The 20,559-nt window shown below is 42.7% G+C and overlaps 2 protein-coding genes across 2 annotated transcripts in view; both read left to right on the forward strand.

Annotated features, from left to right (window-relative positions):
• Positions 1-20,559, forward strand: part of rasa2 (RAS p21 protein activator 2) — a 346,877-nt gene that overhangs the window by 102,476 nt on the left and 223,842 nt on the right. The gene's annotated exons all lie outside the window — the stretch shown is intronic.
• grk7b (G protein-coupled receptor kinase 7b) lies at positions 1,462-19,048 on the forward strand. The gene is made up of 8 exons (XM_049575898.1): positions 1,462-2,061; positions 2,483-2,920; positions 4,691-4,962; positions 6,965-6,970; positions 8,465-8,759; positions 15,697-15,776; positions 18,807-18,879; positions 19,007-19,048. Exons 1-8 carry the CDS (start codon positions 1,462-1,464, stop codon positions 19,046-19,048), a joined length of 1,806 nt encoding a protein of 601 aa, XP_049431855.1.

The raw sequence follows: 20,559 nt of genomic DNA on the forward strand, positions 1-20,559 counted from the left end.
GCTGCTGCAAACCTCTTGACCATGTGGGGGAAGTAAACAAGAAGCACTCCCTATCTCAGTGCCTTGAAGCACAGTTAATAGGATGCTGGATGTGATTTCACAGGTATTAAGGCTGCAGCTTTCACTGCTCAGGAGAAAGCATCTACTGCTAGCTCAGCTCTTGTCCATGAGTAGATGCACTCTTCCTTCTGCGCAGTCATACGGTTGGTAGGTGGAGTTTGGAAAAAGACAATAGTTCCTACATGAAACTGCTCACAACAAGGTCTGTAGATTATCTTGAGTATCTGGGTCATGATTTCAGTAAAGAGACACTGCTGCAGAGTTTTAAACATATTTTGTTGGCACTTAATTCAACGCAAGCTGAGTGCCATCTAGTTCCATTATATTAGAGAGAAAACAGATGTCTCTATAGCAGATATCTCCAATCCAAAATAATCTGGACTGTAAGCAAACGCGTAAAGCACGTCTATTTCAATCAACTGCATTGTTATTGGTGCAGTTGTTCATGTTATTATGTCCATATCCTCTATAGGTGGAGGTGTGGCAACAGAAAATCCACTGTTGGGGCGCCCTCCAACTGACATAGAAGAGCCGGTGCCCCATGTGCGAAGGCTATGTCGTTGCTGCAACAGCCGCAGGCTCGATTCCATCTCTGGCCCTTTGCTGCATCTCTCTCCCCATCTAATAAAGGCAGAAATGCCCCCCAAAAATAAATGAATAAATAAGAAATAAGAAAGTCCACTGTCTCTGTACTTGTCTCACAAAAAAATTGTGATCATTAGTACATTTTTAAGAGATGTTAAATACCAGCAATGTGGTTTTAAGTAAATAAAAAGGAAGTTTTCAAAATTGCTCCAGCTACAATATAAGATTTGTTATGCTGAGTCGCTGAAATCCTCAAGTATGAGTGCACGGCCTTCACTCTCCTGACAGCTAATTCAAAAATGAATATCTTAGGCTGCTTACTTAACCAATTAGGGCTAATTTAGTGAGGCTGTCACTCTTCCTCTCACAATAAGCAATGATGTGCATGCTTTATTGCGTACTGAACATATTATTCACACGCAGCTCTCTCAGCGGCTTCTTTGTCTCATAACAAGCTGTAATCAGTCAAAACTTGTAAAGGTCAGGATCTGTCACCTCATTGTGTCATGCTGGCAGCCAAATTACTGCACACAGGCACTTTGCATCTCCTAAAAATAGTCGAGCCCAAAGCCTCTTAAGTTCAGACCACATAAGTTGCTTTCCCTTGGTGCTGTCTACATATAAGCGTGTAAAGACACTTAGCTGATGGCAAATCCCAGAGGACATCGGTACTTTTAATGCTACAGGAGGCGTGGCGCAAGAGGTGCAGGATATTCAGGATGCAGGTGCTCAGTCGTGCCTGGAACCTGCAAATGAGTGAGCTGTGGCGCCGTAGTTTATCAGGCCCAGCTGCCCTTGTCACAGGACACATCCAACATGGGTGACCTGCTGGGACTGGACAACCTGGTGGCCAACACGGCCTACCTGAGGGCTCAGCACATAGATCGCGATAAGCTGAGAAAACAGAGGCTCTCCCTGACGCTGCCCAGACCAAAGATGTCCTCTGCCCTCCTGGCAGCAGTGGGGAGGAAGTACGAGTCACTGTGTGAGCGACAGCCTATTGGGAGGAAGCTGTTCCGGCAGTTCCTCCTGTCCTCCAACCCTCAGTACAAGGCCGCCACTGAGTTTCTGGAGGAGCTGAGTGACTGGAGCTTTGCTGAGGATGAGGCCAGGGAGAAGGCCAAACACAGCCTGCTCACTAAGTTCTGTCAACCTGAGTCCAAGAGTTTTCTCTCCTACCTGACAGGAGAGGAAGCTGAAATATGCAAGGATTTATCAGACAAGAACTTCGACAAGGCGATGTTGGGCCAGATAAGAGAAGCCACAAGAGACTTCCTGCAGGGAAAACCTTTCTCGGAGTATCTGAATAGCCCCTTTTTTTATCGGTTCATGCAGTGGAAGGAGTATGAGAAGCAGAGGATCAATGACAAATACTTTTATGAGTTTAGGACTTTGGGAAGAGGTGGTTTCGGTGAGGTAGGTGCAGAAATCCAAACATCTGAACTACTATATCTGAGCTGAAGGGATGAATTGAAAGTAAAAGTGAAATTTTGAGAGAAGACATAGCATTCCTTCTCTTGCAAATGAAAAGCTGAATTCATGAGCGATTAAATGCACTGTTAATCAATTCAATATACTCAGGGTTTTGCTGCCTCACTTGGCCTGGAATGACCAGTAGCTTATGGGTGCTAATGTGAGTACTCTGCAGCTTGCTGTGTAATAGACATTAGTGGACTGAATTGAGCATTTTCTCTACCTGCTCCACTGTCACATTATGTTTTAGCATTTATCATCAACTACTGCATGTAGCCACGGTGGTCACTGGTCAGTAAAATGTACATTTTCTTGCTCTGAAACATATTTAAGGATGGCACAATAACATTCCTCTGTCTTGCAGGTGTGTGCAGTGCAGGTGAAACACACAGGCCAAATGTACGCCTGCAAGAAGCTGGACAAGAGGCGCTTGAAGAAGAAAGGTAGCGAGAGGCTGGCCCTTCTGGAGAAAGAGATCCTGGAGAAGGTCAATAGCCTCTTCATTGTGAACCTGGCTTACGCTTACGACAACAAGAGCCACCTGTGCCTGGTCATGGACCTCATGAATGGAGGAGACCTCAGGTTCCACATCTACGAGCTCGGGGTAAGGGGAATCCGTATGGACCGTGTTGTGTACTACATGGCCCAGATAACCACTGGGCTGCTCCACCTGCACTCCATGGACATTGTGTACCGGGACATGAAGCCTGAGAATGTGCTGCTAGATGCCAAAGGACAGTGTCGGCTGTCAGACCTTGGATTGGCTGTGGAGCTGCCGAAGGGCAAATCGATCTGCCAGAAGGTTAGTGTGGTGATCTAACCCTGGATTAACCTACAGTGTTTGCTGTCAGACGTTTGCACTGAAATGCACTCTGCAAAGCCTCTCTGTGGTTTATGCTACCCTACGAAATCTCTATGTTCTCCTGGGCATACTGTTATGTGCTCTGTTTTAATACCACCACCCTGTATATCTGCACACTATCCCACCACTACAAGCAGCTTACCAGGAATAGGTACGGTAGCTCTAAGTCCTGCTCTGACAGACAGCATAAGAGAGCATAACACTGTGTGACTTAAATTAATCTCATTAAAAAGGGCCTGACCTCATCCAGAGTTGGATGCTACACAGGTCGAGAAATGTACGGCAGGCTGAGCACAGCCTGTTAGCATTGGCTGGTTAATCTATGCTGTACTAATACCAGATATGGCCTCCACGTGTCTGTCCAAGGAGATGAGTCAGGAGACTCACATTAGGCCTCCACTCACTGTAGACGTGACACAGGGTGAAAAATCATGTCTTATTTGTCAGCTGACTGACCTGATGGAGGTCAATTAATGCAGCATTACTTGCTGTAACAGTGTCTCATTGTTTGTCTGTATTTTTGTCTCCATGTTTCCCTATTTAATTTTCCATTATGTAGATGCTGCTCAAGATAGTCTGTTGTAGATAAAGAAAATGAACTTTAAAAAGGTGAATCATTTACCAGACAAGATTATTCTGTCTGGTCTCAAATACTTTTGTCCTAAAAAAAGAAAAATCCTATGCAGGCCTAAATTCCTTGAATGTTACCACCTGATGTGTTGGGCAAAAGGTAGCTTGAAGGTCTAGTATGAAGGATTTAGTGGCATTAAACATTGAAGTTGTAACACTGCAACAAACTTAAACTTCTCCTGTGTGTGTGAAGTGTGTCAGAGGGCTAGGTGGCCAACATGAATGGCCCTGTCTAGAGCCAGTTGGTGTTTCTCAAACTCAAGGATCCTTCCATGGTAGGGCGAGTCCTTCCAAGGAAGAATCCTAGAGAGGCAAGGCAAGAGTCACACATTGGAACAGGCTAACGAGTGTCCCCAGGTGTGCATCATTAACCCTCAGCGGACTGAGGGAGTTTCAGATCCCTGTGATCATTTTGGACTTTGCACTCTCTAATGTTGTTGTACAATTCTGAACAACAAGTTCGAGTCATGTGATTTTTGGGGAGAATATATTTCTGGATTATACTTAAAAAGACAAATACGTAGGCTAAATGAAACTTTTGTGGCACTTAGCACTCTATTACTGTTGTAAATGACTAATTTAAAAACTTTTATGTTTTATCTTATCATGACATTTTAAAAATCTCATTTCTTTTCCCAAGAAAGTCAGTGGGACAAAAGTTGTAATTCTACTGTCCGAGCCGCTGATGACAATGACCAAGGCATGTCAAAAATTCATCCAAAGTCCGACAGGTGGTTGGGCGAAATTGATAGGGCAACTATATACTAATACTATCCCCCAATACTAATACTATCCCCCAATATCTCAGAACAACACAACAGTATAAAAATAAACCTTACCCAAACCTTAACATTTAACCTATTATTATTTTTTTATTTCAAGAAAAAACTACTTTCAGCGAAAATAAATAACCCCCTCCCGTCCCTCATAATTACCATCCCTGGTCCCCAGGATCTAACCCAACCTCAATAACTAAACAGACTTTAAAATTGAAGTAAAACCTCAGAGGTACAGAGAGGGCTTACATCTCTTTGAATTGTCCCTCATCCTACTTTGTCTCTCCCCTGTGTGTGTTGTCAGGCTGGTACGACTGGTTACATGGCCCCTGAGATTCTGAAGCAGGAGTACTACCGCACGTCTGTGGACTGGTGGGCTCTGGGCTGCAGCTTCTATGAGATGGTGGCCGCCCGTTTGCCTTTTAAAGACTTCAGAGAAAAGGTGCAGAATGAGGAGGTGACTCGTCGCACTCTGGAGGACGAGTGCAAGTTTGAACACAAAAACTTTGATCCTCCCACCAAAGAACTCATCTGCCGCTTTCTCAAGAAAAAGGTGGCCCATCGCTTCGGGTGCCGGTAAGCAAAAACTATTTTTAAACTATTTTTCTCAAGCGTAAGAGTGCAACTTGAGGTCAATGGTGTTGACGTCATGGAACAAATTACCCATCAAGAAAATGTGGAACGTCTTTCGCACCTGTGAAAACATACTGTTTGTATGATACAGTCATAGAAACAGACCCGTGAGTACCACACTGAGTTCAAGTCCAGACCTGGAGGTCAGGACACCTTGAAGACGTCACAAGATGATTAAATGAACAGGACAGATGACAAAACATCTTGTTATTATGAAGCACTACATTTCCACCAGCAACTACAGCAGACTAAAATAAATGCAAGCAACAATTTTGGACCATTTCTGGATTTTAAAATACAGAATTAACTTCCTTATACCTGTTTACCAACAACATGGAAGGGTTCCATTTCAGTTCCCGCACTTAAATTTATACCATTCAGAGCATTTTGACCAAAAAAATTGGTTCGTAACCCAAAAGGTTGGCCCCCAGCTGGACCTAAAAAGAGGTTTCCCTTGACCTGAAGAGCAAACGATGTCACATGTCATATTCTACAAGTTGGAAAGAGAGGACTGAGTCTTGCATGTCATTGTTGTGACAGTTCAACTTTGGAACCACATGTAAACACAACCAGGAAACTGAGTGGTTTGAGGCAGTTTATTGTACTTTTAAGATATGGGGCTGATGGCTTGAATGAAATGATGGCTGAGCTGGGCTGGTAATAGCAAAGCAGAGCAGACAGAGCAGTCCAAATCCAGAGGCAGAAGACGAGAACGAGGCTGGACGTGGCAGGTTATGGTTGAAGCAGGCGCGGTGAACCTGAGACACATTAAGTGTGATTTGATGTCCAAAAAGTACAAAAAGAGAGTGTCAAAACACTTAGAAGCTGGCTTTGATGTCTGTCCTGACTGAACTCTGGCAGAGTCTGGATGTTTGAGCTGGGGTTTCACACTGCAGTGGACTGATTGTTGATGTGGTATCAGGTGTGCAGGTTCAGCAGCTGCTGGCACTCAGGAGGATTGGCAGGAGGAGGAAACCAGGAGGCCATGCCCAACAAACACAGAGACAGGCTGAATCCAAATGTCCGGACTTCACCGTACTCACAGACTGGCAGACTTTGCGGGCACGTTTACGGGAAGTCCGGGAGTGCTTAGGGCTGTCCAAACCCACAATTTATCCAGCCCACAAGGGGCCTCAAGTGGACTTCCTGCAGACTTCCAGAGAGTCTGCTTGGGGTGCAGACTTCACTGATTTCATAACCCACAATTCATCTTATGAACGTGTAAAATAGTTATTGATAGTTAGGCCTGTTAAAATGCTAATTGAATTGTGTAGGCCAGAAATAATATTCACAGAAGACAGAGTAGTTGTGCGCACATCCAATCCTGTTTTAGGTCAGGTGCTGGATAATAGGGGTCCATGCAGAAAGAAGAAGAAAATCCGCACACTGAATTAGATCTCCCAGTCAAAAGCTCCTTTTGAAGTTGCCTGATGAAGACCATTTGGTTCAAAATGTTGCTTTTTTAGTCATTAAAAACTAAACAGGGAGCTCTAATTCAGTGTGCGGATTTTCTTCTTTATGCAGAAATAATATTCAACCACATCATGATACAGAAATATGTATAAGTACAGACTGAAAATGCATTTTTATTATTGCAGCCTAACAGGCATATCTATGAATATGAGAGCAGTGATAGTTGAACGCTCCCACGGCAATGAGTAAAACAGTCTCAAGGGCTGTCTATCAGCAGCTTGCAGTCTCCGCCCTTGCAGACTGAACATGATGACAATAACTACGTCACACTACCTACAACTGAAGTCTGCGAGGGCTCAGTCTACAAGACCAGAGGGTGAACTTTTGGATTCAGCCACAGACTGAAAACAAACATGAGACACTAGGGACAGAAAAGGAAACACAAGGGAGAGACAAAGCCGAAACCCTCACAGTCATAGTCTTCTACATCCTCTTATCATTAACAGTTGGTCCATACTTGTTTTTTGGATAGAAACAAGTATCTGTAATAACAGAACAAAAGCTTGCAGGTAATCAATGTGATCCACCATCTTACTACTACAGATTATTTCTGCTGTGCATTGTGCAACGCCCTCTGTCGATGGCACATCCTTGATTACAGTGGTTCTGCTCAAAACTGGTGGAAATGCGCTCGTTCTCTTGATGACACCAAGGTTCCAAAAAAGCTGAGTGTTCTTGCTGTTAGAGCGTCCTTTTAATGGAGAAGTCTGACTTTCTTTTTCACCCCTTTTAAGGCTCACCTTACGACCTATTTATAAGTAATGGTGTAGATATAGTGCCTATATCTACTGTATTATCTATTTCAGGTGCACTTTTATTCATCGTGGCTGATGAAACTTCCACTCAGGTTGAAGTCTGATGTTGGGATTTTTGTGAGTATACTATCAAGGACAATATCAGCGTTGTCCCATCCTGACAGGTGCATCAAATGAACTAATTAAACTAATGGGAGAGCTAGAGTCTAATCAGGATAATGAAGTGAAAATACCTTTGTGGGTGTAACTTGGATGTAACTTACTTACGTACTCCTCTTCATCCCCTATGGGACATATGGCTTCAATTAACTCTTTCCATTGCATGTGATCCTCGGCAGCATGTTGCGCCTCTCCCTATGACAGGTTCATCTTTTCCAGCTCCAGTGTCACAGTTCTGCGGCAGGTGGTTTTGGGCCTTCCAGGCTTTCTTCTGCCTGGTGGTGTCCATCTTAAGGCGACTCTCGTGATCTGGTCCTGGTCTGTGTATGATTTCCTAGGTGATGCTCCGGCTACCTATTTTCTTGCATAGTTGAAGGTTGGACGAGGCTTCCAACCTTATCATGTCTGTTGTGACCACTCTCTCAGCCGTACAGCAGAACAGGATCTTGGGCTAGTTGACTGCTGGTTGCATCTTGGGAGAGGGCAACCTGAGCCTTTCCCTGCCTTGCTTTGAAGTCTTTTTGGGTCCGAATGTACTTACTGATGAGGCTGCCCAGGTAGTTGAAGTCTTCCACAGACTCAAGTGGTTCCCCATTCACAGGAATGGGTGCTGTGAGGGTGGTGTTCACAGACATCACTTTTGTTTTGGAGGCATTGATATTGAGTCCAACCTGTCTGGAAAAGTTGTTGAGCAGTTGGTTGAAGGGAGAGCGAGATCATCTGTGAAGTCAAGGAGAGTAGGGTGCATTTGATGCCTGGATAGATGGACTCAGATATGACCTGCATTCTATCATTTCTTTCTTATTTCAGTCAATGTTTTGTTCTCTTTTTACTGCAACTCTCTTAAAGTGTTGTGTAATGAAGCTAATAAAATTTGTACTCTGTTAAATTATGTAGATTATCTGAGAATTGTCTATTATACAGTATATCAACTTTTAATGCCCCACATGAACACTTTTACTGCCCAGTTAAATCATTTCACCCGGCTCCTGCTTTTATAACCTCATTTTCTATCTAAGTCCGATCATTAATTGTCTTTTGTGTCTTTCTGATACCAGCGGTGAGGACCCACGAAACCACCACTTTTTCAAGAGCATCAATTTCCACCGTCTGGAGGCCGGGCTGGTGGAGCCCCCATGGGTGCCAAAATCCAACGTGGTCTACGCAAAGGACATGGACGAGTTAAGGGACAACTCTGAGGAGGAGGATATTAAGTTTGATGCCAAGGATGAGAAATTCTTCAAGCAGTTCAGCACAGGCGCTGTGTCCATCCAGTGGCAGAAGGAGATGATCGACACCGGAGTGTTTGACGAGCTGAACGACCCCAAATGGAACGGCCACAGTCGTGAGACCGTATGGGAATCAAGGATGTGCATTATTTTGTGAGGCATTTTATCTACTCATCAACTGTGCAGACCAATAATACATGAAAGTCCTTTAATTTCTTTTACACTTCCAAAGTGCCTGCTATAAAACCAAATGAAGCACCTCAGGTACCTTTTAAAACAGCAACGTGCTCTTTTCCTTAGTCTGGGTGTATTTCATTCCTAAAGAGGAATCATCTTGATGCTACGGCCAAACATGATGGGACATCTGCCTCAGTGGTAAAATAAAACCACCATTTTTGTTTTCAGTGTTATGCCTGGATGGAAACACACGCTGACATTATAATGCAACTGCTGCTTTATACTTTGCCCTCTATTCCCCTTTGAGACAGCAGACCCCAGTGCATGCATAGTTTCCATTACATCACTCGGTCAGTTTGGCAGGCCTAAGTGTTTACATGTGTTTGTAAACAAGCCACATAATGGTGTATGTATGTCACCAAATAGCAGCAGGATTATTATCGGTATTTGGAGCAATGTGCCACATTTGTCAGACAGACATAAATGCCATGAGTGCCTTTTGCTCATGTGACCGGACAGTGTAATGCGACCTCAGTGAAGTCGCTCAGTAGCAGACGTTCACCACTAAGTGCCGCCAGACACCCATACAGTGCGCTCGACCTCCCGCAGCACTCATCATCACCCCCATTACCCTGGCTGCTGCTGCGGTATTTACAAGAACTGGATGACTCGTTCTGCTTTAACAAGGGGATGCAGGGAGACAAATTGTCATAGTTTTTCCACTAAAAAAAAAAGAAAAAAAAGATGTTAATGTTTAATTCTTGGCTTTAACAAGGCAATACCAACCCCCTCTGTTACCCCCCAGATCAGCCTGTTTACAAGCCACAAACAACCTAAGAGAGACATGCTTACTATTTAAAGCACAACAACAACAAACATCTATTTGGTTTTCAGAAATGGTTAGTTCTAGTATCCATTTGGATTTTGATTCCTACTGCATGACAAAAGCCTCTGGTTGGAGGAGATCTGTGTCCTATTGTTAATAAGAACTGTTTAATTTGAGAGTTTTCATCTCCGGATGATCATTTGAGAAACTTGGGAGGTTTCTGTTTTCTTTCAGGTGTTTTTTCAGGTATTTTTTTGCCTTTATTTTGTAGTGAACATAGAGAGGAAATGAGGAGGTAATGTGACAAAGGTCCCTGGATGGGCTCAAACCTTAGGGCCCTAGCACACCAAGCTGGTGGTCGGCCATTGGTCAATGACAGGTCGTCAGAAAGTGTCTGACATCCCTAGTTTTGGTGGTGTGTCCTGCACCCTTGGTACAAGTTGGCCCTGGTTGGCTTTCTTTTGGCCGAGTCGGGGTGGCTAAACTCATCGATGAGTGATCAGCTCAACACGCGTGGAATAAAACAGACGGGAGGTAAATAAACAAACAGCTAAAGTCAAGTGGGCATGAGATTGAAACTAATTTGTTATATGAGGTGAGTGTTTTTTAGCCTTTGAGCTCTTCAGCAGAAACAATTCGTAATTGTTTGTGTTATTGTTCGCTAGTCCACGGTAAATATCCTTTTGGTCTTTCAGCATCAGGTTGTGTTGTTAATGTGCTAACTGGCTAACTAGTGTCTTGAATACATCATTTCAGTCTTCTGCTCTTCTTTTTGAAAAAAACAAAAACAAATACAGATTACCGCCGTCTGCTGGTATGGAGAGTTATTTCCTCTCATGCAGGTGCAGAATATGCATGCTAGTTGACTGCTGGTTGCAGTCATTGTGGTGTGTTCAAGTGCAACCTTTGGCCGAGACTCAGACGACCTGAGGCGACTTCTTTGATGTCAGCTTGGTGTGTCTGGGCCTTTAGATCTTTGGGCCACCAGGTTTCCCCATGTGTCTTATTTCTAACTCGAATTATAATTTTTACCTCTGTTGTACTTTGTTCCAGTCCTCGAGTCTTAAATGACGATGTAAGTCTTTTTAGATTTACTCACATAAACAGCTGCATTACAGTGCCAATGATATTTTGTAATATTAAAAGTGATTTTATAATGCCAACTTAACATTTTCTAATATTCTATGTGACCTTTTTTGACTTGTAATGATTTTTTATACTATTTATTGCTTTGTGATTCTTTTTCTGGGCTCTTTTTTACTACATTTTTATGCTGTGAGATGACTCTTTTTATGAGATGCGATGAAAAAGAAATGCAACTGTTTTAAATGCTTGAGCAAAATAAAACAAATCCTTCCAGCAACAGCCAGAAGAAGATCGGGGATGGAGCCTTTGTCAGTTACACCGCAAAGCTATGGAACACACTACCTGTAGACATCAGGGAAGCTAGCGCCGCTAAATATCTTAAAAAAAAAACCCCTATCTGTTCACTTTAGACTTTAACTACCTCTGACTTTCCCGATACAGGTCTGAAAGTCTTCCTCTTTACACTTTTGCAACTCTTTTAAAATCTTACTTGATTTTATAATTTATAGTTTTACAACTCTATGATTTTAAGAATCAGTTCTGTTTCATGTCCATTATGTCTAATTTCATATGAAGCACTCAGTGCTTATACTGCCCGTAAAGCACTTTGTGCAACATTTCTTGTATTAAAGGTGCTATATAAATAAAGTTTATTATTATTATTATTGTTGTGCAACACTGTTGCAATGATTTCTGTTAGCAAATTTGTCTTGCCATAGTGATGACATCCAAAGTTATGGAGTTATTTTGATGATCCCTGACTGACCTATCATCACATATCCAAACAGCCAGGGTCAGTCTGAAAAGGGAGTGCCCTTGTCTCTTTATAGTAACCACAGTACATCCATGATTACAACATAACGTCACCTGAATATTTGATTCAGAGTGTATCATCCATCCCTTAGTGCACCACTCCAAAACCTCAGACACATTTAGGTAATGAGGGACACATAAACATGTGCTGTGCTAAGTCCTGCGAGGGGGTGACCTTACAGGGCTGAGAAGTGGTTCCGTTCACGCTCAACTGTCATGAGATTAGAGGGTGGTTCAAGATGGAAATCCAAGACGCAACCTGATCATTGTCGGCTGCGAAGGCAGAGTGGGGAGTCCACTGTGGACGACGTGACGACAAGACAAACTCGGCAGAAGGTCTCCAGGAACATGTTTTTACCAGGTGCCTACAAGCCTCTGCCAGGGTTTAGTTCCCCACGGGTGGACGCTCTAACTCCTGCCCTCCAATACACAAGCTGCATGAGCCACTCTGCAACACACACACACACACACACGTGCACACACACACACACACACACACACACACACACACACACACACACACTGCCCGTGTCATTGCACATTTGCAGTCATGCATGCAGACACACGCATGCATGCACACTTAGGCATCTTCGCATTCTTGTGTTAACACTGATCATGCAGGCTAAGATGTGCGCACACATCTAAATAAACACACACACTCTCACTCTCTTTCCCTCTCTCTCTACCTCTAACACACACACACACACACACACACACACACACACACACACACACACACAATCTTATTACCTCTGTAGAAGCAGGCATGGGGTTTTAGAGATCAAAGCAGGACAGGGTGTAATTTGGTATCTGCGTTTGTTACATGCCCATGCTCTGGATTCACATCAAAGGCATGTGCCACACTTCAGCTCAGCCCTGGCATCCTCAGGATGGTATCACACCAGCGATATAGCTGCTTTTTCCCTTCTTTGGCTGTGAGTGTGTGTCTGCATTAGTGCGCACATGCACATGCGTGTGTCCGTGTGTCCTTAGATGCAAGCATGAATATTGATTTGTGTCTATATATGCATTTGTGTGTGCACAGCATGTGTTTGCAAGGGAGTGTGTGTGAGCATTTAGTATAGGTGAGAAAGTGGTTAAACAGGCGAGACAGAGGGGCCATTGTCTGCGGAGTGAAAGTGAGAGCCAGCCATGTGGGAGAGAGATTGAAGGAGGAAGAGGGTTGTTGCTCGTTGTCCCGTGCTCCCTGCTAGTGTAATTTTTCGGGGTTCAAAATCCATGTTTTATGGTTGAAATCTTTTTCCCTTTGTGACTTTTTATGTCACAAAAATGCAGATAAATCAGAATCAAGAAGAGCGGCATTGTACGGAGCCACCAGGGTGACCCCACCACCACTCAGGAAGTGTTTAGTTTTTGGTTAGCGTTCAATTTTCTAAGCTTCATTGCTTGAATTCTTAACATTTCCACAAATAAGTGAATTCCTGCAGGGCGGTCCAACAGAAACAGAGCGTGTGTGTGCATGATGTTCTTCCCCACTGAGGCCCAATGGGCAGTTTCCATGGCGCCCAGACCTCAGACCCCTTCCACTGCCAGAGGCTGGACAACGTCATGGATAGAGCCTGATCACACACACACACACACACACACACACACACACACACACACACACACACACACACACACACACTTGTAAACAGGCCCAAACTCTTAGCCGTCATCCTATCTCTGCACCATGTTTGGTCCCTTTACTGCAAAAATCATCTGTCTATGTCATTTAATCTCATGTTCAGACTTCAATATTTATTTTTCTTTCAGCAGAAAAAAAAAATCTGCCAGTGTTGCCAAATAATGAATCTAGTTCCCTGTATCACCCCATGTTTTGGGAATGTTCTAGAAAGGAGTATTAATGTCTTCAGCCGTAACTTCATGACAGGAGAATCAAGAAAATGGCACAAGCTGATTTGTATTTGAAGCAGAGGAAATGATCTCACCACAATAACAGATTGTTGTTACTTGATTGAGGAAAATGGGATGTTAGGATTCAGAAATAGATGAAAATGGCTTAAACAGGATTTTGTTTTCCAAGAGATTTTGCAGAACATCCTGAAAAAAATAACACAACATTTTTGCTAAATAAGTAATAATTCACTTGCAAGCCTGGAATCAAGCAAAGTGGTAATTACCAAGGGGCCCCAGGTTCACTCCATATCAGCTGGCTGTACGTAATTTGATAAATAGCAGGGTTTTTAAGAAATAATTTACACCACCTAAGTACAATATTAACTACAAATGATGGATCGTTCAATTCCAGCCCAGTCACCAGCAAAATATGTTGGCATCGTACACATCTGCAAACCACAAATACATTACATTTGCACGTTTCATATAAATCATATCAACATTTCGAAAGTGATGTAGCGTGTAAGCTAACTTTGTCTTCAGGAGGTGGAGGGAATCAAGGATGGCATGTCATCACGTGAGAAGCCTGCCAAGCTGCAGATCACCACTGTTCAAGACCAACAAAATTGTGATTTAATGAGTCATTGCTACACTTCTAGCAGCTTTTTAGGCACCAAACATAGGTGTTCTGTAGCAACCTGTCACTGTGAGGATAGTGGCACAGAGACATTGACGCTTTTTCTGCCAGTATTGTGCCTCTAAAACTAGTATTTTAAGCCAAAACATGATCTTTTCCCAACAATAACCATCGGTCTTGTGCTGAAGCCTAACTACATGTTAATTAAAACAGTGGTTCCCAACTGGTCCAGCTATGGGGTCCAGGTTTCTCCTTCTTCATTAGCTCAAGGTCCACACAGTGCAATATATCAGTGTCATACTTGCTTTTGAACATGTCGTCAAGCTAGTTTGCTGTCTCCATTCACAGCTGTCCATTAGTCGCTCACTCTACAGCAGGAAACAGCACATAAAAATAAAAGCTCTGTGCCGGATACTCACTGTACTTGAAAATAAAGTGTGTTTTTTTACAAACTCGACACATCTGCAAGTCACTTGCAGTTCAATTAGAACAGACATGTGACCCTCTAGTTGGGAAACACTGATTTAAGCTTGCAGAAATGTACAATGCCAACATTTTTCCTGGCAGTTGGGTTGTCATTTCCTAATCTTATGGCACTTGTGTTTTAAAGATCAAAATCTAGTTTTGAGACCTTAATTATTTCACTTTATGTCATGCTCACATGGTGCATATTCCTAAAAGAAGTTGGGATGTATCAAACTGCTTAAACATACTTGATGCAGAAAAATTGGGTAATAGTAACTCAGCATAGGAGCGTGGGCTGAGGTCTACAGGAGCCATCATAGCTGAGGTCAACAGGGGCCCAAGAACATATTTTTCTGGCTAGTTCAGCCATATACATTATTTTTAGCTGACTATTTACAGTATTCTGCTTACTTGCTAACAGTTGTTCTGCTCTTTGAATTACTACAGGTAGTGTTCAGGTGTACAGCTCACTTATTTTATTTTATTCTATTTTATTTTATTTTTAATTTATTTTTTTCATTTATTTATTTATTTATTTTTAATTTTTTTTTAATATAAAATAAGTGTTCAGGTGTACAGCTCACTTAATTTGTTTTATTTTATTTTATTCTATTTTATTTTATTTTTATTTTATTTTTTTCATTTATTTATGTATTTTTTTTTTTTTTTTTTTTTTTATTTTATTTTGAGCAGGCCATAATTGCTATTATTTATTATTACTTATTTTATTCTTAAACTAGTCCAGCCACTCTAATCAATCTTTCCGCACACCCTTTGGCAACTACAGTAAACACCTTGAGACTGCACCACACTTTTAAACTGCTATCGTACTTCTTAACTTTCACAGTTTGCCCATTTCCGCGACCAGCCCTCTCTCACATCTCTCCGGTCACCTGTCACTGGGAATAAAGTTCTCCCCCACAAGTCAGAAATCCTATGGAAACGGCTTAAAGTTCAAAAAGTCACAGCATCCTGAAACCCGAGTTAGGCAGAGTGCAAAGCTTTCTGATGTTCCTCACCCCTCCACTGCAGGGTGATTGAAGATCAGCACATCAAACGAAGGGAGAGGGATATAATGATACTGAATACTGTATGAGGGAAACACTTTACAGCCCCTCATCCTGAACTGTGAGGGAAAAAAACAGTTGTGGTGCATGTGTTAATGTACTTTAATTACAGTACATCGTGTTGCCTCAGGGGTCACTGACCGAGCGGGGTTTGGCATCTGTGTTTGTGCGGACCTCTCCGCCTGCACGTGCGTTGGTGACTGAGAGCAGGTATAAAAGCAATCGATTCCACAGTCTGACACAAAAACAGAAATATAAGCTGTGGGCTGGTATTAGTTTCTAAGAGTGTATCCAGTTTGATTTAATTAGCTGGTACTTATTGCATTCTTTGTTAGCGGTGTAATATGACTGACAGTTGGCGAGGCAGGCAGTCTGGACTCAATCCAAGTCCATCTCTGCTGTTAGTGTGTGTCTGTTCCCAGACTCTGTAACCTGCCGCTTCTACTCTGTCACTCTGTTCCTAACTCTCAGTATCACTATGTGTGTGTGTGTGTGCGTGTGTGTGTGTGTGTCTCTGTGTGTGTGTGACTCTATCACACTATCCCTGGACATCTGGGGTGTGTTGATACACAGCTGCGAATGGATAAAATACTACAGGCAAATCTGCAAAGCTGTGTGAACTAGTTGGGTCTGTTTAACACTGAGAGGAGACAACTACCACTCATGCTATGACCAAACGATGTGGTATTTCCTAGCAGGTACTCCTCATACTGTGACTCATTTGGTCCCTGTACGCTGGCAGGAAGAGGAGGAAGAGGTATATTCAGATTCTTGGAGAAAATGTGTAGACTGTAGACGAAAAGGATGCACCTTGTCCCCTTTTTCATTCATATGGACAGGACGTCAGCCTGTAGTCGTGGTCTGGAGGGTGTCCACTTTGGTGACAGCAGCCTGGCGTCGCCGCTGTTTTCAGATGATGTCATATTCATGGCTTCATGAGTCGCAGAAATTTGCCCCGGGTGAAAGAGTTTACCTCGCATTTTTTATGTTGTCTGTGTCCAGACGTTGCACTGCAGACCGCAGAAGATAACAAGAAAATTCTGGAAGGACTCACAGAGGCACTTCAAGTGTTGCTGGTTTGCATAGACAAAGGACGACAAGCCTGGTCGTTCCCTTTAGATATAAAGGCACAGTATAGTAGATGCTATGTTTAGCTGGCTCTTTAATGAGAAGATTTTTGTTGTGGAGATATTTATAGAAAACGCTTGGCATGCTTGGCAGCTAAGACAGAGCACACTGTATCACTCACAGTGCCTACACTGCTGGAGACATACCAAGAAACCATTTTGAGCCAGGTGTTTATATTTGTATATATTTTCAACAAGAAAACATCACAACCCTGCAAGATGCAGTCACACAGGTGTGTAATTCAGATCAAAATCATGTTTGAAAATGGCTGTGGTCTGAGAGAGGGGATCGGAAGTAGGTCATTTCCCCTCCACTCCCACACTTTATGACCATAGCCAACATTCGGTTTAAGTCACGTAGCCCACTGCTGTATTGCCGCTGGAGTGATCCCATTCCTAACATGGTCTCCAGTAATACTTGTTTTTAACCCAAAGTGAACACATCTCCTCTGAAGTATTTGTGCGCGTAAGCTAATAACAGGAAAACACGGCTGTTCCCGTTGAGGTAATTTGCAGAGGCTTCCCAGCAGCATCACTTTTGCGTTTCCCGACTTCTCCGGGAATTAACGGGAAGGGAATTAGGGATGTATCTTGGCAAACGGAGAGGGGAGAGATTTTCGCTTAAACCTTGCTATTTAAAACACTTCCACATAAACAGTCTCGAACAGGAACGAGGAGCACGCCTGAGCAAAGGAATGCACGAGCAGAGTTCAATCACAGGTGCTTGCAGACAGTATCATGAAAGCTCTGTCTTATTTTGATTTTTATTGTCTTGTGCCATAATAGGAACGATAACACACTTTATAGAAGCTATTGATATGAATACAAGGGTCACTTGAGATTTTGGCTCACCCTTTGGTCTCCCTTGGGCACAGAAAGTTTGAAAACCATTGGTAAAAAAACGAGTGGATGAATGAAACTTGGATTATACTTCACAAGTTGTGTGAGAGTTTTTGATATAGTTTTGCTGTTGTTAAATGCAGCTACATTTTACTTTCAATGAAAAGCTTTTGGGATTCTTCATTCACCCTTGAGGATGCATTTGAGGAAAACAAAGTTTGGGGCCAGCCTCAAGTGGACATTCGAGGAACTGCAGTTTATGGCATTTCTATTTTGCTTCATTTTACAGCCCCTGAAGTTGCCGCTTGCTTGTTTCCCTCATTGAAAACCCAGTTTAACACACTCTCTCTGGTCACTCTGTCCTCAGAGGTACTACGTCTCACTTTGACAGGCTACTTCAGGCTGTTTCTTGTTGCAGCCCATCTCTTGGCATTTAAACCCCAACTGAGCTCAAGTTGCCTGTCCAGTAATGGTGGCCATAACTGAACTGTTGAGAATGCCTTCGGTGGTAACACGCCTCAAATCTAAAAACTCCACACTGCAACTTTATCTCTCTTATTTTTATCTTTGGTGAATGACGTTTTATACCCACATGTATGATGGATTAATGGGCTTTATCTTGTGACGATCATGAGGATGTGGTTGTGGGCTCCCACACACAGATGCACGCGTACACACAGATATGCCAGTATAAATACACGCACACACTGCCCCCAGATGTTTTTTGACATGGTCTGCTGTGACTCCAGTACATTTGTTTAGCCCTGCATGCATAATTAACTCTCCATGCCCTGCACAACACAGCACTGCACTTTTCCACTGCAGCTCTTTTCCTCTCACTCCTTCATAAGTCCTCTGAACCACAATGGATAGAAGTATTCATTTGTGCACCTACAATGGTAGTGTTTGTTGCTTTTTCGTGTATACTTTGAAATAATATGATAATTGTTTCACTGATGGACACAGAATACGACCACAGATGCCAGTGCTGTGCCAAAAGATGCCACTGTGCTTGTCACACATCTGCTCTCAAGCATGAAACCCCACCAGCAAACCAACACATGTTTCCATGACGGCATAATCAGACATGCCATGGCAGGTGTCCCAAAAGTGCCATCCAAACTCAGCATTCAGCAATGCTGTTGTGAACATGGATATTTACTCCTAATGCGGCTCTGTGAAGTGTGCTCAGCACACTCTCACTCTCAGGTGTTTTCAGTTACCTACTAATTAAACCTCTCCTCAGATCAAGTGCCTTTTCCCGCCCTGACAGGTGCAACAAAGCCAACAGGAGACTGAGGGACCTGTCAGCCACGCCCACACAGTCCCGAGCAGAGTATAATCAGGTGAGTGAAAACACCTGTGTGGGTGAACGACAGGTGTGTAGGAGCTTTGACCAATTGTTGGTTAGCTGTCAGATTTCAAAGGAAAACATAAAATCATTAGAACCAGGTTTTTTTTCTGTAACTCTAGTACAGTGATTCTCAAAAGGCCGTGATGCCAATCAAGGTGTGAAGTGGGATTTTGTTATAACCACACATTATTATTGCAATATTCAACTGGGCCAATACAAAACGTTATGAATAGATTTTTAATTGACTGTATCAGTGTGTTGTGCGCACCCATTTCCTAATAAAGAGGCAAACTCTACCTTGAAAATGTAATTAATGTAATTACTTTTAATTTGATTTTTAAAAAAAACTTCACACGGAACATATTTGCGTGTGGGAATTATAAGTGTGTGACGGATTAAAGGCCCTGATTGGCAGCCAGTGTGAGTGATGATGACATTGAACTGTCAGCTGGCAGTATCATAAATGCTACCTGCTTTATTTTTTCTTATTTTTATTGTCTTATGTTGAGGTAAGAGTGATAACACACACATGTCATAGAAGCTACTGATATAAATATAGGTGTGCCATGAGATTTGGCTTGCCCTTTGGTGCGCCTTGGGCACAAAAAGTTTGAAAACCACTGCTCTAGTCTAACCATGCAGTAACCTCAGAAAGGCAAAATAACAACAACATAAGGCTACTGTTTCAATATAAAAATTTACATTTATTAATCGGAGCACTCACATAAGAACATAGCAGAGCGCTAAATACTACTTTGGACACTGGTGCTATCCAGGTTGCTGAAACAACAGCTACTCCATACCCACTTAAAGCGACGAAATATCATGCAACAGTTTTTGTAATATCCTACAAATATGCACACGCAATAGTTTGTATGATATGCTACAACCCAGCGGCCCACAAATGACATCCTTAAGGTCAAGTTACTTAATTAACGTTAAGTTACAAAGGTTAGGTTTAGGACAAGAAACATGGTGAGGAGGTACCACAAAATAACACGGTTCTAAATGCTGGTCTCCTAGGTGAAAGTCCTGTGTTTTGTGACCCACCCACCACCCCAACCTGCTTCCTAACCGGACCACTGGGGAATGCTTTTTTTCTTTACCCCCGTCAGCACATTGGTCACATGATTCTTACATATATTATGCACAAATTACTGGCTCATCAGTACATGAGATATGTGCAAATTTTGGTGCGTTACTTTTCATAGGAAAACAAAGAAACAGTGCATATGAACATCCTGGTTAATCAGAGATTTTTGGTGGTCTTGTGTCAGTATCAGTCTCTCACAAATCAATCTCTCTTTCTTCTCATCACTCCCTTGCTGAGTTGTACACGTGGGAACCTGGACGTTGCAGATGGGCATATGCCCATCCATCCATCCATCCATCCATCCATCCATGGTGAAGAGTGAGCTGAGCCAGAAGGTGAAGCTTTTGAGCCCTGGGTAGAGACTGAAAGAATGAGATTGTGGATACAAGCGGCATGACATAGAATCCTGCCAGCTCCACTGCACAGTTCCAATATATTTTCCACTAGATATTTAGTAAATTGAGAAATTAAAAACTTTTGTTTCTGCTGCATTTGGCTGAACTTTGGATGCTCTTTGTATCTTGTGCTAACTGCTGAATTCTGCATGGATTTCCCACTTTCAAAACAGCCAAATTTAGC

The sequence above is a fragment of the Epinephelus fuscoguttatus genome, linkage group LG5 (genome assembly GCF_011397635.1).
Source record: "Epinephelus fuscoguttatus linkage group LG5, E.fuscoguttatus.final_Chr_v1".
Taxonomy (NCBI): Eukaryota; Metazoa; Chordata; class Actinopteri; order Perciformes; family Serranidae; genus Epinephelus; species Epinephelus fuscoguttatus.

Bases quoted from the DNA above. Each gene is read 5' to 3' on its own strand.
- grk7b (XM_049575898.1), top strand. From the start codon at position 1,462: ATGGGTGACCTGCTGGGACTGGACAACCTGGTGGCCAACACGGCCTAC. The intron at 8,760-15,696 runs GTATGGGAATCA...GTGTTGCCTCAG, and splicing joins ACGGCCACAGTCGTGAGACC to GGGTCACTGACCGAGCGGGG. The intron at 18,880-19,006 runs GTGAGTGAAAAC...CTGTAACTCTAG, and splicing joins CCCGAGCAGAGTATAATCAG to TACAGTGATTCTCAAAAGGC.